This window comes from Lemur catta, chromosome 6, assembly GCF_020740605.2.
Source record: "Lemur catta isolate mLemCat1 chromosome 6, mLemCat1.pri, whole genome shotgun sequence".
Lineage (NCBI taxonomy): Eukaryota > Metazoa > Chordata > Mammalia > Primates > Lemuridae > Lemur > Lemur catta.
This window is the reverse complement of record NC_059133.1, coordinates 60,943,370-60,961,102: the sequence shown is the minus strand read 5'-3', so window position 1 is coordinate 60,961,102 and position 17,733 is coordinate 60,943,370. Positions and strand designations below refer to the sequence as shown.

The 17,733-nt window shown below is 31.0% G+C and overlaps 1 protein-coding gene across 2 annotated transcripts in view; it reads left to right on the top strand.

The window, feature by feature from the left end:
- The window catches only part of ARID2 (AT-rich interaction domain 2), a 170,230-nt gene that overhangs the window by 93,862 nt on the left and 58,635 nt on the right, over positions 1-17,733 (top strand). For both annotated transcript variants that reach the window (XM_045553970.1, XM_045553971.1), the window contains exons 6-10: positions 2,781-2,848; positions 16,273-16,339; positions 16,433-16,683; positions 17,013-17,109; positions 17,197-17,406. In XM_045553970.1, the coding sequence (XP_045409926.1) occupies positions 2,781-2,848; positions 16,273-16,339; positions 16,433-16,683; positions 17,013-17,109; positions 17,197-17,406 (693 nt within the window). The remainder of the gene's footprint in view (positions 1-2,780; positions 2,849-16,272; positions 16,340-16,432; positions 16,684-17,012; positions 17,110-17,196; positions 17,407-17,733) is intronic.

Below are 17,733 nucleotides of genomic sequence, written 5' to 3'. Positions count from 1 at the left end.
GTTTTTATAAATCAAACTCTTTATTTTTTCTGAAATTACCTCTTATTAAGACTAGGTTACTATTCAGACAAAATTATTCAGTTTTCTGATGGTAGTTGAATAGAGATTTAGAAAATATATTTTGAAATGTTTTCTTGGTCATAGGTTTTCTTTTGTGAAATATCTGTGTTAGCTGATTGTTAATTTGATACAAAATTGTTTCCTGCTTTCCAACTCTTCCCCTTACCCAACCCCATTGTTTTTACTTTTTTTGCCAGAAGCATATTCTTTTAAAGCATAAGGTATTGACATATATTGAAATTATTTTATCTTATAGGAAACTATATATATAGCATAGTAGGCAGAGTCTGTGAGAGAATGTTATGGAACATTTTACAGGTTCATGACTTTGTTTTTATCTTTAAACAGAAAGATGTTGCAAAAGAGTTCATTTTTCTGCAGTTTGATTTGAGTCAAGTGGCATACTCTTTGGTTTTATTTGGGATTATCTAAGTAGGATTCCTTAAAATTTGACATCTGCTTATTTTATATGAAAATAATTTTGAAATTAGTTTAAACAAAAGTGAAAATGGGTTTCTTAACGTGCCTGAAACTATTCTTGCTTACAGTGAGGAAGAACAAAGACCTTTACTTCTCAGTTTCTGTCATAACTTTGAAGATAAAAATTTGTCGAATTTCCATCTCACTTTCATGTTCTTTGATTCCTGATATTTTATTTTGGTCTTTTCAATGCAACTTTCATCATTTAGTATAGACTGTAGTTGGAAATTTTTTCACATTTTTTAGAAACCTTAAAATGAAGCTTTTGGAGAGAATATATATCCTCATGTCAGAATAATTTTAGTGAAGTCTTAGCATTTAATTGTTGAATAGAATTACATGAACCTTAATAACTTTAGATGTGCATATGATAGAAGTCGTCTTATCATTTTTGGTGAACCAAGGCATGAATTCTTTAGATCCAGTTTTTCTTCATGCATTCTTTAGGCATTTTTATTTGTCTAAAATAAAAATCATTCTATTTTAGACAATTAGATAATTTAGTATAGCAATCTAAAAAATCAAAAATTTAGCAAATCCTATTTAAGGATTGTTTCTGTCATTCGAACAGTCTTACTAAGTTTGGTTCCAGAGTACATAGTGCACTTTATGAAGACTCTATACTTAAACTAGTGGTTTTACATGATAAAAATAATTCTCTTTGGAGTTTAAAGGTTATAGATATATTTGATTTGTTTAGTCTTTTGAGAAATTTTGATTTGTTTTCTAGGGAATGTGATTTTAATTGAGAAGTAAATATAGATGCCACTTCCTTTAGAAAGTGTGGAATGTTTATAGATTTTTTATGTTTGAAGAAGTATAATAATTATATGTGACAAAAAATTGAATTTTTCCATCTTATGTTTCTATCCAATATTTTTTTCCCAGTGAAGTTTTTTACTAAAGCTTTTGCAGGACAAACAAAACCCTGTATCTCTTTAGTGGTGTGTGGGCTTCATTTTTCTGATTAAGCTGCTACTTATATGTAAGTTTGATATTTTATGAAATGCTTCTTAGGTCACTATAGTTAACTTATGTATTATAAACATTTATATCTGTTATTTATATCATTTCCTCATAACCATATCAGTATTAAAATCATTAAAAAATATAACTTATTTTTTAAATGTTTCTGTTCCTCACCCTTTTAAATATTTTTTAAAACGAAAATTCTAATTCTAACCTAAGTGCTTTACAAACTTTATCTTACTCAATATGAGCTAAATATTAGGTTCATACTTAAAGGCGTAATAAGACTATAAAGATTCAATAAATCTTTTACAACAGAAAACATATCTACTTGTTATGCTTGTCATGACGTGTCCAGTAAGGAGGCTTAATTTCTCTTTTTTAAAAGATTAATACTCATAACAACTACTTTTTCTATTTACAGTTATCACTATATTACTTTATTTCTGTTTTCCAAAAGCAGTAGCTTTTGTTACAGAATTAATCTGATAGTTAATGAAGGATTTGCCTAATTTTAAAAGAAGAAAACATATTTTGTCACAGCTTAGATATTTGTATCATACTGCTTGTTAGTCTCGTTCCATAACTGACAGTATGAGCTAACAACATAAAGGAGAAAAAAATAATATAACATGTACCTATATGCCTTAATTTTTTTTGTGGGGAAATGAGGGCCACATATGGGTGAGAGATAGTGCTGTTAAGAAGTAGCCTTTGAAAATTGATGGTTAGACTTTTCAAGGTCATAAAGTTGTTGATAAAGCACCTTTATCAAGAAACTTGAACATGCTATAGGCCTGAGAATTTTCCTTAAAGGAGATTTTATTTGTGGGAATTATTTTCAAAGAATGCCTTGCTCTATATTTTTTGAAGTATGTATTACACAATTATATCTGAAATTAATTTAAAGATTTTAAATTATAACAGTCTGGAAAACTAATAGCATTAATATCAGTGTGACTTTTTAATATTTTCCTTCTCTAAAAATGAAAACTAATCCAAAGTAATTATTACAATACTCTTCATTTCTTTATTGTCTGTATAACTATATTTTTAATTTGTAGGAATACAGATTTTCTTTAAATCCTATAACTAAAAAATGTGTTTCAAAAGAAATTATCATGACTTCCTATCATTTATTATAAAATAATTTCTAGTGAATAAGATATATTAAAATGTAGTTTTACTGTTTCTCCAAGCCAACCTATTATTAAAGAATTAACTGTAAGAATTAATTGTATTTTATTGAATGTACTATTTATTTTTTTTAGCTTTAGGATCCTTTTCCACTGTATTTGGAGAAGAATGGAAAGAGAAGACTGATAGAGATTTTGTTAAGGTAATTCACATAAATTAAAATGTTGACCTACTGAGTTAAATATAGCCAAAGCCTATAATGGATCAATGCTTGCTCATTTTCTATATTTGATACTACCCATACTTTTATCTTTACCTAATATATATATACCTATTTAGGAGTTGTGATTAAGTTGAGTATAAAATCTTTTAGTATATCTAACAAACATAAATAAAATTTGACTTTATTACATATTGATTTCTGAGAATGATAAATCTACAATAATAGTAACAAACATTTAAATGACCCTCTTCCCAACTGGGACTCTGGAGAATGGGTTTCAGGAAATTTTATTTTTATGTATGTTCTGAAATTATACAATTCAGGTGAAATGAAGGTCCAAACCTATCATCAAATCCTTGGAAAGACACATGACTAAAAGATTGCTAGGTATCAATCTAGAGGAAAATATCTGGGAATATATTTTAGAAAAAAAAAATCTAGTTGTGAATTTCAAGTAGTTATAAAAAATCGTGAACATATTGTTTTCTCATTCATACTTGTTTAACTTCGGTGGCTTTCAAAGTATAGGATACTTTTACTTATCATCTGGGGTACAGGCTATCATGTCTAGTAATAGAACGTGCACATTAAACAGCATTGTTCAAACATATTTTCTTTAATTTAAAACTGATACATGAGTAACATTTAAGTTTGATTACTTTTCATTTTTGTTATTTCTTCAGCTAAAATTTCTAAACCTGTCTACTTTGATTCTTAAAATTAGTCCCCGAAAACACCATGATATATAACATATATAGATGTTACTGATTAATCAGCAATTGTAATAAAAATTTTGATATTAATCAGACAAGATTTTGATATTAACTCAAAAAGCATAAAAAGAGATGTAAAAGTCATTATATTGACAAAGGGATCAGTTAAGCAAGAGGACATATATATAACAAGTATAAGTATATATGCACCCAATATCAGAGCACCCAGATATATAAAGCAAATATAATTAAAGCTAAAACAGTTATCATAGGAGACTTCAACAGTCCACTTTCAGTATTAGACAGATCGTCTAGACAGAAAATCAACAAAGAAAATCTGACGTAATCTGCACCGTAGACCAAATGGACCTGTCGGACGTTTACAGAAGTTTTTATTCAATAACTGCCGAATACATTCTTCTCATCAGCACATGAAACATTCTACAGGATATACCATGTGGGAGGCAACAAAACAAGTTTCAAAAATTCCAGAAAATCAAAATCATATCACAGATCACAATGGAATGAAACTAGAAATCAGTAACAAGAGGAATTTTGGAAACTGTACAAATCCATAAAAGTTAAACATCATGCTCCTGAATGACTGTTGGTGAATGAAGAAATTAAGAAGGAAGGCCGGGCGTGGTGGCTCTCGCCTGTAATCCTAGCACTCTGGGAGGCTGAGGTGGGTGGATTGCTCGAGGTCAGGAGTTTGAGACCAGCCTGAGCAAGAGCGAGACCCCGTCTCTACTAAAAATAGAAAGAAATTATCTGGCCAACTAAAATATATATAGAAAAAAATTAGCCGGGCATGGTGGCGCATGCCTGTAGTCTCAGCTACTGGAGAGGCTGAGGCAATAGGATCGCTTAAGCCCAGGAGTTTGAGGTTGCTGTGAGCTAGGCTGACGCCATGGCACTCACTCTAGCCTGGGCAACACAGTGAAACTCTGTCTCAAAAAAAAAAAAAAAAAAAGAAAGCAAGAAAGAAATTAAGAAGGAAATGGAAAACTTTCTTGAAACAAATGAAAATGGAAAGACAACATACCAAAACCTATGAGATAAAATAAAAGCAATCTTAAGGGAATTTTATAGCAATAAACGCCTACTTCAGAAAACCAGAAAGATTTTAAATAAACAACCTAAAGATGCAACTCAGGAAACTAGATGAGCAAAACAAAACAAACCCAAAATTAGTAGAAGAAAGCAGAACTATTATAAATGAAACAGAGATTAAAAAGACAAAGGATCTATAAAATGAAAAGTGGCTCTTGAAAAGATTAACAAAGCTGATCAACTGCCAGCTAGACTAACCAAGAAGGAAAAAAGGAGAGAAGACCCAAATAAATAAAATCAGAAACAGAAAAGGAGATATTACAACTGACACCACAAAAATACAGTGGATTGTTAGAGACTATTATGAACAACGGTACACTAACAAATTTTAAAAAAGAATGAGGCAGATAAATTCAGTTTGTTGGTGTAGGATGATTTATTAGGGGAACTTACAGAGGTGTGGTCTTGGGTAGCTTTAAGACAAGTAGATCTCTGCACCCCAACCCCCCAAATCCAGGGCTTATATCCTGGGGAAAAAGGAAGGAATCTGTAGGTTACTATGTCACAGTCTATGATGTATGCAGGAACATCAAGGGTTGTTTTGGAGGAGAGACAAAACTTACAATAGGTGTTTCTATATAAAGAGTAATACATAAACTAGATGTTTTGGAGACATTCCCATATTTGGGACTAGGCAGATGGGTAGCATTTAAAATAAAGTTACTCTTGTCTACTACCAAGATTGAACCAGGAAGAAACAGAAAACCTGAACAGACCAATAATGAGTAAGGAGATTGAACTGGTAATAGAAAATCTCCCAACAAAGAAAATCCATGACCAGATGGCTTTACTGCTGAATTCTTCCAAACTTACAAAGAACTAACACCAATTCTTCTCAAACTGTTGCAAAAAAATTGAAGAGCAGAGAATTCTTTCTAATTCATTCTTTGAGGCCAGCATTACCCTTATACCAAAACCAGTCAAGGATGCAACAAAAAAGAAAACTGCAGGCCAGTATTCCTGATGAACATAGGTGCTAAAATTCTCAACAAAATACTATCAAACTGAATCTGATAACACATCACAAAGATAATATACCATATTCAAGCCAGATTTATCCTAGGGATTTCAGGATGGTTCACCATATGCAAATCAATTAATGTGATACATCATATCAGTAGACTCTAGGACAAAACCAAATGATCATCTCAATAGACAAGGAAAAAGCATTTGATAAAATTCAGCTTTCCTTCATGATAAAATCTCTAAGCAAAGCAGGGATAGGAAGAACATACCTCAACGTAATATAGGCCATGTATGATAAACCCACAGCTAACATCATACTGCATGGGAAAAAAGCAGAAAGCCTTTCCTCTAAGAACTAGAACAAGACAAAGACACCCACTTTCACCACTCCTATTCAACATAGTACTGGAAGTCCTAGCCAGAACAGTTTGGCAAAAGAAAGAAAGAAAGCCCATCCGTATTGGAAAAGAGGAAGGCAAATTGTCCCACTTTGCAGATGACATGATCCTGTATATAGAAAAACCTAAAAATTCCACAAAAAAACTCTTAGAACAGATTTAATAATGTTACAGAATACTAAATCAACATATAAAAATCAGTAGTGATTCTGTATACCAATAATGAATGAACTGAAACAGAAATCAAGAAAACCCATTTATGATACCTAAAAAAAAAAAAACCTAGAAATGTTAACAGGAGGTAAAAGAACTCTACAAAGAAAACTGTGAAACTTATGAAAGAAATTGTAAAGGACACAAACAAATGGAAGCACATTCTATGCTCATGGGTCAGTGAATTACATTGTTAAAATGGCCATAATACCCAAAGCAATCTACAGATGCCATGCAATTCCTATCAAAATTCCAATATCATTCTTCACAGACATAGAAAAAACAACGCTAAAATTTGTATGGAACCACAAAAGACCCAGAATAGCCAAAACAATCCTGAGCAAAAGGAACCAAAGGTAGAGACATCACACTACCTGACTTTAAAATATACTACAAAGCTATAGTAATCAAAACAGCACGTATTGGTTTAAAAACAGACACATAGACCAATGGAACAGAATAGTGAACCCAGAAATAAATCCATTTATTTACACCCAACTGATTTTTGACAAAGGCACCAAAAATATATGTTAGGGAAATGACAACCTCTTCAATAAATGGTGTTGAAAAACTGGATATCCATTTGCAGAAGAATAAAACTAGACCCCTGTCTCTTAACCATGTACAAAAATCAACTCAAGATGGATTAAAGACTTAAATGTAATACCCAAGACTATAAAACTAGTAGAAGAAAACATACAGGAAATGCTTTAGGACATTGGTCTAGGCTAAGATTTTATGGCTAAGATTTCAACGGCACAGGCAACAAAAACAAAAGTAGACACGTGGGGGCAGGTGTGGTGACTCATGCCAGTAATCCTAGCACTTTGGGAGACTAGGGTCGGAGGATCACTTGAGCCAGGACAAGACCAGTCTGGACAACATAGCAACATCCCATCTTTGCCCAAAAAAAAAAAAAAAAAAAATTTAGCCCAGCATGGTGGTACATGCCTGTAGTCCCAGCTATTTGGGAGGCTTAGGTGGAAAGATCACTTGAGCCTAGCTAGGAGTTTGAGGCTTCAGTGAGCTGTGATGGTGCCAGTGCACTCCAGCCTGGGCCACAGAGCAAGATCCTGTCTCTTAAACAAACGAAAAAACAAAAACATGTGGGACTGTATTAAACGACAAAGCTTTTGCACAGCAATGGAAACAACAGAATGAAGAGACAACCTGTAGAATGGGAGAAAATATTTGCAAACTGTTCATTTGACAAGGGACTTATATCCATAATATAGAAGGAATTCAACAGCAAAAAAAAAAAAAAAAAAAAACCCACAGATAATGCTATTAAAATGGGCAAAGGTTCTGAGTGGACATTTTTCAAAGAAAGATGTACAAATGGCCAGGAGAGATATGAGAAATTGCTCAACATCACCAATTATCAGGGAAATGCAAATCAAAACCACAATGAAATGATATCTTACCCCACTTAGAATGGCTAAAAAGACATAAAGATTACAAATGCTGGAGAAATGAGAACTCTTGTACACTGTTGATGTGAATGTAAATTAGTATAGCTGTTATGAAAAACAGTATGAAGTCTTCTCAAAAAACTTAAAAATAGAACTACCATATAATACAGCAGTCTCACTATTAGGTGTTTATCAGTAGGAAAGGAAATCAGTAATCAAAAGGGATACCTGTACACCCATGTTTGTTGCAGCACTTTTGACAATAGGCAAAATAATAGAATCAACCTGTGTCCATCAGTAGATGAATGGGTAAAGAAAATGTCTACATACACAATGGAATACTATTCAGCTGTAAAAAGGATGAAATCCTGCTATTTGCAGCAACGTGGATGAAGCTGGAGATTTAGTGAAATGAGTTAGGCACAGAAAGACACTTCCATATGTTCTCACTCATGTGGGAGTGAAACAAGTTGATACGGAGATAGAGAGTAAAATGGTGGTCACCAGAGCCTGGGGAAGGTGAGGGCTTGGGAGGGAGGAAGAAAAGTTGGTTAACGGGTACTAACATACAGTTAGAAGAAATAAGTTCTAGTGTTCAGTAGTACAGTAGGGTTACTATAGTTAATAATTTATCATATATTTAAAAATAGCCAGAAGAGAAGATTTGAAATGTTTCCAGCGCAAAGAAATGTAAAATGTGCTGATGGATATCCTAAATATGCTGATTTTTTCGTTACACATATTATACTTGTATCAAAATTTCACATGTACCTCATAAATATGTAGTTATGTGTCAATAAAAAATATTTTGATATCAAGACATCTTGCAAATTTGAATTAAGAGACTTGTTTTTAGAGACAGTATCTTTCAACTAGTGGGACTGTTTTTCTAATGGCATATTACCTAAAGAAACCCTACATAAAATTAGAGTTTATGTCCAACTAGTTGAATATATATAAAATTATAAAATTTATTAATGCAGAAATCACATTAATTGAATTGTATTATAAGTGAGAAGCTTTTCCTTAAATATTGTTAGTCTTTAGGTTTAATAAAACTGCTAATGATATGGTTATACTAATAAAAAACTTTGACTCTTTTTCAGTAGACTATTTTAAGGATTATAATTGTCTTTAGGAACAGTAGTGCATCAAGACATTTTTGAAACTTTAATGTAGACCAGCATGATTTCTTGAATTCTTTGTGTATTGCAAATGTTTGAATCTTCAAAAAATCCTTGTAAGTTTGGTTTCTAACTAATATTACCACTGAGGCATATTTCTTTTATAATGTGTTAACTTTTTCTTTAAGAAGAATTAAAATTAAATTATTATAGTTAGACAATCACCATCATTGGCTTATATTAAAATAATTTTTTATTAAGTGTCATGTAGATTTGTTAAAGTTCTGTTTAGAAAAATATTCTCTTCTTTTCAGTATAGAATTAAAAGTTAGTATGGACTAGATATAAAACATTTTACATAATTGTCTTTACCATTTTTCTGTTTACAAAACAGTTTTTTTACAAAACAAACAGTTCCATTTTAAAATATTTCAAGCAATATAGGAACCTATAATGTCTCTTCAGAGATGTATATGTGATGTTATATGTGTTATATGAGATGTATATGTGATGTTATATGAGATGTATATATGTGTTACTAACTTTATTTTAATAAGTTAGTTAACATTTGAGTTAATGTTAAATAGTAGAGAAAAAGAAAAATGTTTTCAAGATTTTGTACAAGTAATGGATACACATTGTGGAAAAGCTAGAATATATAGCAAAAGGCAAAAATTAAAACAACCATTAATGACATCCATCCAGAAATAAATACTATTAGTACTTTCATATACATCTATCAGGTTTTTTGTATGTATACATTATTTAAAAGCAAAAGTTGTTATTTTGAACTTTTATTTGTAACCTGCCCTTTTCACTTATTATATTGTGACCTTTTCTTCTCATCCTTGATCTTTAGCATTTTAATGGCCACTTCTTCATTCATATTACAGATATTTCATACTTCATGTGAATAATCCATATTGTCAAAAATTTAGGTTTTTTTCCATTTTTTGTTATAAACCTAGCTGGGATGGACATACTTATATCCAAACCCACAAGAATAAAATAATTTTTTTCTTAGGATAATTCCAAGAAAAATTTCTGAGACAAAGAATATATCATATAAATCCTTTAAGGAAAGTATACTACCTTAACTGAATTTTATAGTAAAGTTACAGTTTTCATATTCTTATGCTAAGTGAAATTTGTAGCCCCAAACAGCTTGGCTTAATGCTACAGATTGTAGAATTGATTAAAAATTTTAAGACATTTATCTGATAATATCTGGTAAAAAATATCTGATTGATAACTTCAAATCACTTTATTTCAGAGAAAAAAAATGGTTTGAACTATTTTACTTGGTTGTGTCTTTTTAATTATTTTGCACATTAATTAATTTATTTAACAAATATTTCCTGAGCATTTTCTACATGCCAAAGCTTTTCCAGATATTGGAAAAACAAGGTCCCCACTCTCATCAAATTTCCATTCTGTTGTAGAAAGACAGACATAAATGTAAACAGTGTAATTTGAGGCTTTTCCAAGTATTGTAAAGGCAATAAAGCAGGAAAATGTGATAGAGAGTTAGAAGACACATGTGGGTTTGTGGGAACAGTAGGTTATAATGACCAACAAAGCCTTCTCTTGGGAGGTCATATCTGATGATTTTTGGTAAATTTGAATGATAATAGGGGACCAACATCGCAGAGGAAATGCTTTTCAGACAGAGGGAATAGCAAATGCAAATGCTCTGAGGTAAGAACAAATTTAGTTTGAAGTATAGAAAGTATGTTTGTATGGCAGGATCTTGGTAAACAAAAGAGAAAGTTGTGGCAGACAATGTGCCTGTTTTAGATATGAATATGAACTTGACAGAAAATACTGATTAATACCAAAAGATATATTAATTATATCTTTTTCTGTGTTAAAACTAAGCTTCAGGATACATTGAAATTTTTTATTTAATATATTTTCCCAAATCTTTTAAGTAAATTTTTAACTAAATTATAACACACACTTAGAAAAGCACACGTAAGTATATAGCTCAAGAAATGTTTACAACTATTATGTATCCATAAAAATTAATAATAAAAAATTAAAGAACAGTGTTTATAAAGTAAATGCACCAATGTAATCCTTACCCAAAGAAACAGAACATAACCAGCACCTCTGAAGTGCTCCTGCTGAAGCCTTCTTGCAGTCACTTCTTCCTTCACTCACCTGTTCATCTTCCCTCCCCACGCTACTCTTTTTTCTTTTATTCAACATTATGTTTGTGAACATTTCATCCGTATTCTTTTAAATATTTGTACTTCATTTCTGTTGTTGTATAGCATTACATTGCATGAATATATATGCAGCAGCTTGTCCATTCTACTTTAAATACAGAAAGTAGTAAGGATGGAGTCATTTCCAGTTTAGAAACAAATAATTCTGCTAATGAAGGGGTTTATGTAATAATACATGTATTTTGGTAACTGTTTGCATGCATTTTTGTTGGGTAATAAGCCTAGGAGTGTAATAGTTAGGTTATACGATAATGTAGAGTTCCAGTTGCTCATTGTTGTCATTATTTTGTATTGTCGGTCTCTTTGCTTTTAACCATTGCAATTTTTTTCTCTTTCACTATAGCTTCTGCTTATGAAACCATTCCAGTTTTAATTTACATTTTTTCCTAATGACTGATAAGAAATAGAATACCTTGGGCTGTTTTGATAACTTCTTGTGTGCAGTGCCTATATTTTGCCCATTTTTCTTTTAAGATTGCTTGTCTTGCTGATTTATAGCTATATATATATTTGGGTAAAAGTTCTTTTTAAGATATGTTGGAAATATTTTTTCCTGTGGCTTACCTTTTCATTCTTTAATGGTGTCTTTGATGAACTTAAGTTCTTAATTTTAATGTAGTTTAGGTGATCAAATTTTTTCTTAAACTTAGCCGTTTTTGAGCCAAAATTTTGCTTTTCATGAAGTCATGGTCTACTTTTTTTCTTCTGTTTTACCTTTCACGTTTAGATCTGTAATTCATATGGAGCTTTTGTGTGTGTGGTATAAGTTAGGAGGCAAGATTTGGTTTTTTTCTCATATGGCCACCCAGTTGAACCTGTATCATTTTGTTTTAAAAAACTTTTTTCCCCGCTGTGTTGTCACTTTTGTCATAAATCCACCAATCATATATGTGTGAATATATTTCTAGGCTCTTTTTTCCATTTTTTCCCGTGTTAGGGCTTTAAATTATCAGATTTTTAGTCTGAAATTGGAATTCTTTTTATTGAAATTTCAATTAAAAAATTCTGTTTTTTATCTGGAAAAAAATTCATTTGTTTTCCTATTTTTGTTCATAGTTCCTTGCTACAAATATTATCTTTAATTTTATGCCTTTATGTAATTTAAAACCCAAGAAAGCAGGTCTTTTAATCTAATTTCTTTGTCCCTATTCTTTCTTGCATATCCCATTTCCCTTCTGAGTATGTATTCTTTCCATAGTATAACACATCCTTACGTATATCTTTCAACGAGGATATCTTATTAGTAAAATTCTAAAGTTTGTGATTGTCTTTATTTTTGCCCACATTCTATGAGAATTGTAGATCGTAAGTTACATTTTTTAATATTATTGTCATTTGATTGATTTCTACATTCCTTTAAGGTAATCTATTCTTTCTTTTTTATTAATTTCAGATCTTCTATTTTTCTTTGGTATTTTGCAACCATGTGACAAGTTATAGATTTTCTTTACTTCTGGAATTCCAGAGTTGAACTGTCTTATTCTGTCCTCCATTTCTCTTAACCTTTCTTCTGTGTATTTTATCTCTTTAACTGTAGGTAATTTCCTTAGGTTGGTTTTTCAGTTCCCTTAATCATTTTTCAGCTGTGTCTAATATGCTGTTTGACCCCTTAATCATTTTTCAGCTGTCTAATATGCTCTTTGACCCATTTGTTAAGTTTTTTTTTTAGTGACTGTGTCCTAATTTCTAGGAATTCTCTGTTGTCTTCCAAATGTTCCCTTTTTGACCTCCTTTTTTTATGCTTTTAATAATTTAGAATATGATATATATTTTTAAAATGTCTTTTTATGAATTAATTTAAATTACATATAAATTAAACATTTGTGTAACATATAAACATAAAATATATAAATATATATAAATATGTAAATTAAATTTAAATGTACACAGCTGATAATTCCAATAGTTGAAGCTTTTGTGACTAATTTTATTAATACTAATGAGTGAATTAGTCCCTTCTGTTTTATCATGTTGGTTACAAATTTCAGCAGACTTGTTTTTGTGGGATTTTTGTACAGATTGGATTAAGAATTTATTCTTCCAAGGCTGTGTGGCATTTGCCAATCACCTGAAGAGAATATCTGATCTAGAATGACTATATTAACTTCTTCATTGATTTTTCCAGTTACTCAGTTAGTAAAACTAAACCCATGGTGATTGGGGAGCAGGCCATTGGTGAAAATTTAGGGCATCATTCTTAACCTAAAACTCAGGTAGAGTCAAGCCCTTTTGTCTCCCTTTCTTTTAGGGTATTAGATCTTCAAATTTTTCACAATGATACAGAGTTGCATTTCTAATTCCCCACTTCACAAGCTTACCCAAGGTCCTATATCCTGTCCTTACCTCACCTATTAAAAGGCAAATCCTTTGGTTATAGAGTTATGTATTTTCTTTAGCTCAGGAAAATCAGTGAGTTGCATGCAATGTTTATGTATGCAATCACAGTGAGCAGTGGGCATTGTCAGTATAATCACTGATCACATGAAATTAAGAAGATAAAAATCTATTGAAGAGTAGATGATTCCTGCTATTGTATGTGTTTTCCTTGATTTCTGCTATTCATATATCTTTCTATATGCTATATTCTTTGAGTCTAGTTTGCTGCCCTTTTTCTAACTGAGCTGGTGCTTAGATCATTACTGTTTTTTTCCTAATATATACATTCTAATATATACATTTAAGGCCACAAAATTCCTTCTCAGCAAAACTTTATACTACCAGTTTTGTTATGTCATGTTTTCATTACATTCAGTTTAAATATCTTCTCAGTGCTATTATGATTTTCTCTTGATAACGCAGGTTATTTAGAGAGGAATTTTCTTAATTTACCAAATCTTATGAATTTTTTCTAGTTTTCTTTTTCTTATTAATTTCTAACTGAATTGCACTGTGTTGAGAAAGAATGTACTCTGTATAATTTTAATCTTTTGAAATGTTTTCACCCTTTGTTTTTTACCCTAGCATTAGTCAGATTTTATAAACACTACATGTATTTGAAAAGAATATATATGCTGAAGTTGAGTGTAGATTTCTTTATATGTCAGGCCAACACAATCTTGATGTTCATATTTCCACATCAATACTGATATTTTTGTCTGTTCCTTCATTTCTGTAAAGAGATGTGTTAAAATCACCCAGTTTGATTGTGATGTGACTCTTTCTCCTTTTGGTTCTCTCATATTGTGTTTTAATATTTTGAGACTGTGTTATTTAGTGCACACAAGTGTAGTGCACTGGTCAGTTGGTTGGTTGAATTTATGAGGTGTCTTTCTTTTTGCCTTGATGTATTTTTTTTGTCTTGACATCAATATAACTATATCAGCTTTCATTTGATTGGCATTTATATTTTACTTTCAACCTTTCTTATCCTTATATTTTACATGAGTTTTTTGTTAACAACATATATTTGGGCTTTGTTTTTTTCTAGCATGAAAAACTTTGTTTTTAAATTAGTGCATTTATTCCATTTATATTTAATATAACTTTGACATATTTGTGTTGAAATTTACCATGTTTCTAATTTCTATATGTCCTTCCTGTTCTGGTTTTTTTTCTTCTTCCTTTCTTTTTCTGAAGTGATTTGACTGAGTATTGTTTATTATTTAATCTCTCCCCACTATTAGTTTGATGTTATATATACTTTTTCTGTTCTCTCGTTTGTTTTGATAGAGATTATATTTTGAATCCTTGTAAATTTAGTAAATTAATATTTTTACTACCTCTTAGTTAAGACAGGGATCCTAGAACAACTTCATCTCCAAGTCTTGATTTATATGCTACTTTTTTACACGTTAATTTGCTGTCTGTTAGATTGTTGTTTGGTATCTGCGGGGAGTCCTGGAACCAGTCCTTCACAGATACTAATGGCTGACTATGTAAACATATATTAGACCATGTTTTGTTCCACAGGTCACTGAAGCTCTAGTCATTGTTTTTAGACTTTTTTTGTTTTCTGTGTACGTCATTTTGGATTATTTCTATAGTTACGTTTTTATCTTTTCTAGTTAAACCAATTTCACAAATTCTTTTATATTTTTCAGTTCTACAATTTCTATTTAGTTCTTATAGTTTTCATTTCTTTGCCAAAGTTTCAGTCTTTTATTTCTTTATTGACTTATTATCCATGGTCGTTTTAAGTTTCTTGTCTGATAATATTTGTACTTCCTGTAATATTTGAATTCCTGTGGCCCTTTTCTCTTGGTTATTGAAAATTATCTTTTAAAAAACATGTCTAGTTCTTTTGTATTGCTACCAGAAATTTTTTATGATGAGTTTTTTGCAGTGGATCCCATTGGTGGTCTTTCATAAAGCCAATGAATCTCTTCTCAAACTAATGGTTTTAAATGTGAAAGAACTTTGATTCCAAAAAAAACAAGTTATTTTGAAAAATACATACCGTAATGTTTAGAAATAAAAAGCGAACTAATAGCCCATGTGCTTCTTTATTAGTACATAAGTAACAGTTAAGTATCACAGGAAAAGTTTATTTTCTATAGATATATCAATATAAAGGCATTTATTTTTTAGGCTGAAAAAGAATATTAAACAGTTGGGTTGAGTTTGACTCATCTCTTCCCATATATGGATCAAAAAACAATTTGTAGATACGGAATAGTGGAAAGTCACTTAAATGTCTGGATTATCAAATTAGGAACATGCAATTTCACCACTTGCTATATTTCAGAAGTGTCTATAAACAGGAATTCAGTGATTTTGTGCAATTTACAAGTGATTTTAATACTTCCCATAATGTTCAGGTCCTCACTAGCATAAACACTATTTCTAGGTATTTTCTATGGCTGTAAAATGATCTGAAAATATCTGTGATTCATATTGGTAACCAAGTCACTGGCACTGCCAATATTACTATGGTTCATTGCCTAATATTCGGAGTTGAAGAAAATGCTAAAGAAATGCTTAATTTCAGTTTGAATTTAATGAGCATAAAGATGTCGTTTTTTTCCCATGCAAGTCCTAATTTCTTTCACAGACCTTTGGGTTTGTGGCTCCCAGGTGAAGAGCCTCTGGTCATAAATGATACTTTATTACATAAATATCTTGAACTATAGAAATCAAGCATTTCTGTCAAAGAATTAAATCCATAGAATGTAACAATATCCACATGAACTAAAAAGAAATTAGAAATATTACAGTTTTATAATACATGTGAGTATTTTTAAAGTAATAGTTTTTTCAAATCATTAGAATTAAATATAGTGATTTCTCATTACAGTTTTGGAAAGACATTGTTGATGATAATGAAGTTCGTGACCTCATTTCTGACAGAAACAAGTCTCATGGTAAGTCAGTGAAAGCAAAATTATTAAATAATTTTTAAGTGTGAGTAATACATGAAGTATCAATTTAAGTGAAATATGTATTTTCTGTTGCAGAAGGTACATCAGGAGAATGGATTTGGGAATCTTTATTTCATCCACCTCGAAAGCTGGGCATTAACGATATTGAAGGACAGCGGGTACTTCAGATTGCAGTGATTTTGCGAAATCTTTCCTTTGAGGAGGGCAATGTTAAGCTCTTGGCAGCTAATCGTACCTGTCTTCGTTTCCTATTACTTTCTGCACATAGTCATTTTATTTCTTTAAGGCAATTAGGCCTTGACACATTAGGAAATATTGCAGCTGAGGTAAGCATGTGACAGTACCTTAAAATAGTTTTATAGTTAGCAACATTTATTTTAAAATTTTAGGATGTGGCATTTTATAGTTGCCATATTTACAGAATATTAAATGCTTACATGTATTTTTTGTTAAAAGTGGTGGTGTAGAAGCATCATACACTTTTGTGGAGAAAAGAAATACTTGAAATGATGCTTCACACTTAGTGATGGGTAGTCTTATAATAATTACATTTTTTTAAAGATATGCAACACTGTCCTGTTCATTTTTATTAAATTTGAAATACACAACTCTGAAAGAAGCATACCTCAACAGTAGTGGTTTTTTTTTTTTACAGCTTTTATTGGACCCTGTTGATTTCAAAACTACTCATCTGATGTTTCATACTGTTACAAAATGCCTAATGTCAAGGGATAGATTTTTAAAGATGAGAGGTAAGTGGTCACTTAAGTTTTTGTTGTCTAAAGTGAATAAAGTTTATCATTTGTTAAAAAACAAATATGTGTCTGTGTATGTTTCAGGCATGGAAATTTTGGGAAATCTTTGCAAAGCAGAAGATAATGGTGTTTTAATTTGTGAATATGTGGATCAGGATTCATACAGAGAGATCATTTGTCATCTCACTTTACCTGATGTGCTGCTCGTAATCTCAACACTTGAGGTGCTATACATGCTCACTGAAATGGGAGATGTTGCTTGCACAAAAATTGCAAAAGTAGAAAAGAGCATAGGTAAGACTAGATGAAAAAACATTTAAATTATTTTCTTTAAGGAAAAATATTTAATATGGTGCTATACAAAAACCTTCATTGATATTTGGGGTTTTGTGTTTTATTTTGAGGAGTCATTACCCTCTCAGACATATTTGTTTACATTATTCTTTCTGCCTGTTTTAGACAAGCAAGAAAACATCTATCTTGTAAAGACCAGGAATATGTGGCTATCAGCAATCCTTATTTCTTCTCTTTATTCCTATTTTTATATATCACATTTGAAATTGACAAAACTTCTATGGGAGTAGGTCTTTCTGTTTCATATGGTCTGCTACTTACTACTAT